The 4522-nt window shown below is 32.7% G+C and overlaps 2 protein-coding genes across 2 annotated transcripts in view; both read left to right on the top strand.

The window, feature by feature from the left end:
* Positions 1-999: 999 nt before the first annotated feature.
* Nmnat (nicotinamide mononucleotide adenylyltransferase) overlaps positions 1000-4522 on the top strand; it is a 5489-nt gene continuing 1966 nt past the window's right edge. The window contains exons 1-5 of the mRNA XM_017906572.1: positions 1000-1324; positions 1691-2100; positions 2189-2290; positions 2370-2536; positions 3680-4522. The exon at positions 3680-4522 is cut by the window's right edge and continues 1966 nt beyond it. Of these exons, the coding sequence (XP_017762061.1) occupies positions 1000-1324; positions 1691-2100; positions 2189-2290; positions 2370-2536; positions 3680-4522 (1847 nt within the window). The remainder of the gene's footprint in view (positions 1325-1690; positions 2101-2188; positions 2291-2369; positions 2537-3679) is intronic.
* Positions 3977-4522, top strand: part of LOC108552161 (probable serine/threonine-protein kinase DDB_G0279719) — a 6942-nt gene continuing 6396 nt past the window's right edge. The window contains exon 1 of the mRNA XM_017906575.1: positions 3977-4043. The gene's annotated coding sequence lies outside the window, so the exon portion shown is untranslated. The remainder of the gene's footprint in view (positions 4044-4522) is intronic.

Below are 4522 nucleotides of genomic sequence, written 5' to 3'. Positions count from 1 at the left end.
CGTACAGAATTCGTCGATCATTCTGAAAATGTCTCTCCAATGTATCGCAACCGTCGATAATATCGATAATAATATCGATTAACTTTAACTCCTTCGAAATGTTGTTGCGCCATATTTTTATTAAATACGTAAATCATAAAAGAAATTAATTTCAGAATAAATAAATTTAAACAAATTTATTATATTCATAACATATATGAGACTTATTTAATATGTTACGAATATTAATAAAATATGATATAAAATAAAAGAAATGTATAAATTATTTTTAAACAATTACATAATTTTATCATACGCTATTAATTAAAGTTACGATTAAAAATATAAATAAGGAAAGATAAAGTTATCGAATTCAATATTACACTTGATTAATAATAGTTACGAGTCAGGAATAACTCTACATATCTTATTGATACAAAGTTTGTGGTATAACTGACGTCTTTAGAATAACTTACATAGTATAACCTATACTCAAGCGTTGTTGGTTAGAAACAAGTAATATAATTAAAAGTTATATATGATATTTGGAAACATATCAAATGTTGTTTTTGGAATACATTTACAAAGTTATTATTATTATGCATAAAACCTTTTCAATTCAAATCATTTTACAAGTATAAAAAAATTTGTTTAATGTATCATTAAAGTTATTTATTATTAATACTTACATATAATTCCTATAAATTTGAATAGTATAGCATGTTATGGAAAGTTATTTCTTATGAATTTAAAGTACTCACGAAATGTATGAAATGATAGATCCTTCAATATGGATGAAATAGAATATCGATATAGATAGATTCTGTATTAAGTCAATACATTAGGTCGTTTTAAAGAGGCTCTTGAAAGGAAAGTAGCGATACTTCAACGTGCGTCAAATTAATAATTGAATATCGTTTATAAATTTTCTCATTGACTACAGTAGTTATTAGCTTATGTAAAAGATAAAGATATGCAATATGTGAGAGATAACAAATTTAAGTGTCATGTAAGTTAAACATGTTGAGAACAATTTCTCAACTGACTCCTGTAGTAGCACAGTCTCAAATATGGCTGAAACATCAGCTAGTGCGTTGTAGTCTGTACAGTGTGGTTGGTTGTTACTGTGGCTCGTATAACGATTTATCTCGTATTATTATACATCAGTCTAAATGTTTCGTGTTCTGCCTATACAATATTACGAAAAGGGAATTCCAACAATTCAGTAAAACTGCTGTCATCACATGCAGCGAGATAAAAGGAGAAAAAATGGCACCAACGCGTGTTATTCTTATGTCGTGTGGCAGTTATAACCCTCCAACCAACATGCATTTAAGAATGTTTGGTACATATATATCATTCCGTATAATCAATATCGAGTCTTTGCATAAATACAAAACTCTCCAATTTTTGCGTAATGTAGTAGACGAATCTTGCAACAGTTAAGCTTTGTTGATTATTTGAATACGTCAAAGCATTGTTAAGATAACACTATGTAAACATCATGAATTTATGTCATCGACGTCTAAAAATAGTTTAGAATGTAAAATGCATGTTCACAAAATCATCAAGTTTTAATCAAATTTCCGAATGAAACTATTTATTAATAGATTAATTTAAATAATTCGTGTAATTCTTTCTTTGTGAACACAATTTTGCTTTTGCTTTAACATATGAGATATAATGATAGCAATTCATCTGAAATTTTCAGAAATTGCCAGAGATCATCTTCATCGAATGGGAACCCATATCGTGGTTGGTGGTGTTATATCTCCAGTACACGATGCATATGCTAAGAAAGAACTAGCATGTGCCACACATAGATGTTCTATGTTAAGATTAGCATTACAGAACAGTGATTGGATTAGACTCAGCACTTGGGAAACTAGGCAAAATGGTTGGACAAAAACCAGATTAAGTTTACAGTACCATCAAAATTTATTAAATTCTATGTTATTTGATTCAAACCACGTTAAACATAATGTACCAATTGAAGATCTAGAATGGATCCCAGAAAATGTAAAAAATAGTCCTGATCGTACACCAATTCAAATTAAACTATTATGCGGTGCTGATTTATTAGAAAGTTTTGGAACATATGATCTTTGGGCTGAGGAAGACGTAAGTTGATAAGTTTTTTATATTACACTACCATCTTTAATAATGTTTTGTTAATTATAGAAAAATGTCTTTAATGTTTTATTTACAGATTGATGCCATTGTTGGAGAACATGGTCTTGTAGTTATTACAAGGGAAGGTTCTAATCCAAATAAATTCATATATGATTCAGATATTCTATCCAAGCATATGGTAATTGAACTTTTAACAATACGTCTTACATATTTGTTACATTTTCCTAATTTTGTTTTTATTTTTAACTTCTGCACAGCACAATATATACATAGTGACCGAATGGATTCCAAATGAAGTTAGCTCAACTAGAATAAGGCGGGCATTGAAGCGAGGTGAGAGTGTCAGATATCTCCTGCAAGATGCTGTGATCGATTACGTATATAAGCATGGGATTTATGATGCAAAGACAACAGCATCTACAATGTGAGTTTAAACATAATTTAACTGAAATGTTAGTGTACTTAATTAGTGGAAATTTAATAGTATATTTATCAGTAGAATTATACAAGTATTTATTTTTATATATTTTGTATGAGAAGTATATATTTTTATAGCAATCATATTCCACGTAGTTGGTGAGTTTAGAGTGTACAGAATTGGTTAATTTAAGATGTTGTAAAGCTGTTGTACATTAATACATTTATATATTTTATGATTACAATTTAATCCTTTTAGTACTCAATAATGTCGACACATTAATCGTAAGATCGTCTATTATTGTTACTAAAATGTTGATCTTTAAAAGAATAAAATTTAAAATATTCAATTATAATGGAAATATGAAGTTCTTTACTACAAAGTGATTTCTTAAATGTTTTATAGATATTATAAAGAATGTTAACGAATTATGCAATAATGCACAAATTTATCTTATTAAGAAATGTAATTTTTAATTAGAAATGTGTGTAATTCTTAAACGTGTATAAACTGAAGGTTTATATAAATATGAATATTAAGGAATACATTTAAGTCCTTAATAATAATATAAATATTATTAATGAATACATTTAAGTACTTAAAGTACCTGTATTTTTGAATGATTGACTGATTTTTGAAAATTATTTATCCAATAGATATCCATATATACATAGAAGTATAGTGAATTTCCATAAAAGAATTTATTGAGTGTTAAAAGGGTTAACCTATCCTGTACAAACAATACACAGCAATATATTAGTCTAGTCTAAGAGTCTTCCATTTATATGTAAATCAAATCTTAACAACCTACTTCCTCACACTGTAATCACGAATAAATTTTAGCAACTGCATTTTTCTTACATTCCTTACATTACGTTAACTTTTCTAAGTAGTTACATTTAATTTTCTAATTGTAGTAAAAGTACCGATTCACGGATAAAGGTAATTTTCGTTGCTTTGCTCAATTCCCTTTGCCATTCAAACACCGTCGACGAACTCGAGCGACACAGATGTCTTTCAAATACGATTAAACAAATTAGTGGAACATCTTTGTCCTGAATCGGGCTTCTACCAAGCATCGATATAACGAAGACCATGTAAAAAATAGTGTCTTGTTTTTCACGCTGCCAATCTACTTGGACACTGAAGTAAGTTGGAACTGACCTCGCCCAACGCGAATAATTACTTGACCATTGATTCCAAGTATCAAAGCACCTTTCTCACGCCGTCGCCTAGCGACGTTACCATGGATTCCCCGAGTCCGATCGAAATTATATCCATCGATGTGCCTGATACGGTTCTGCGTAAGAATACCCAGAACGCAACGAACATGGCTTGCATCGCCTCCCGACATGTCGGTGGCGGCCTCGAGGAGGCGCGCGAGAAATTCATTAGCGCTCTCGTTGCCGAGAACGGTAACGCCAAACATTTAACGACCGCGAAGGCCGCGTATCCAGGTCTCGCGAAACAGATCATCGCCACCGAAACCGGCGAATCACAGATCCTCGACGAGGTAGGTTTCGTTGACGATGATAGAAAGGTCAGGAAGGTGGTCAGGGTACAGCCCCGATCGAGTCAGCGGGAGGAGGTGTCCCAGGTTGTCGCCACCTCGTCCAAACGCGAGAACCTCGTGAAAATCAATGCGATACCCTCTATCGAGGCTAAGGGCAGCGTAGTTAAACCGTCAGAAATTAATAACCGAGTTCGAATCGCGCACGATATCATCGAAGTAGGATTAGGAAGCGGTAGAAGCAAGGATCGCGACGTTAAGTCTTCGATTTCGTCTTCCACTGTTTCGTCTGCGACGATATCCGCAATAAACAATGGCGGAGGACGCCACGAGTGCGCCTTATCCGACTTCAGCGTGGACAAAGAGGACTACAGGCTCACGCGATATGGCTTAGACGACACAGCTGAAGACAAAGTCCAAGATGGACGTAAAGATCTTCGATTAGGGAAGCAACGATCGAACGACTCCATCGAGAATCAGCA

The sequence above is a fragment of the Eufriesea mexicana genome, unplaced genomic scaffold (assembly GCF_001483705.2).
Source record: "Eufriesea mexicana isolate 0111107269 unplaced genomic scaffold, ASM148370v2 scaffold5561, whole genome shotgun sequence".
Classification (NCBI taxonomy): domain Eukaryota; kingdom Metazoa; phylum Arthropoda; class Insecta; order Hymenoptera; family Apidae; genus Eufriesea; species Eufriesea mexicana.
Note: the sequence above shows the minus strand (reverse complement) of the source record. Positions and strands in the feature narration are given on the sequence as shown.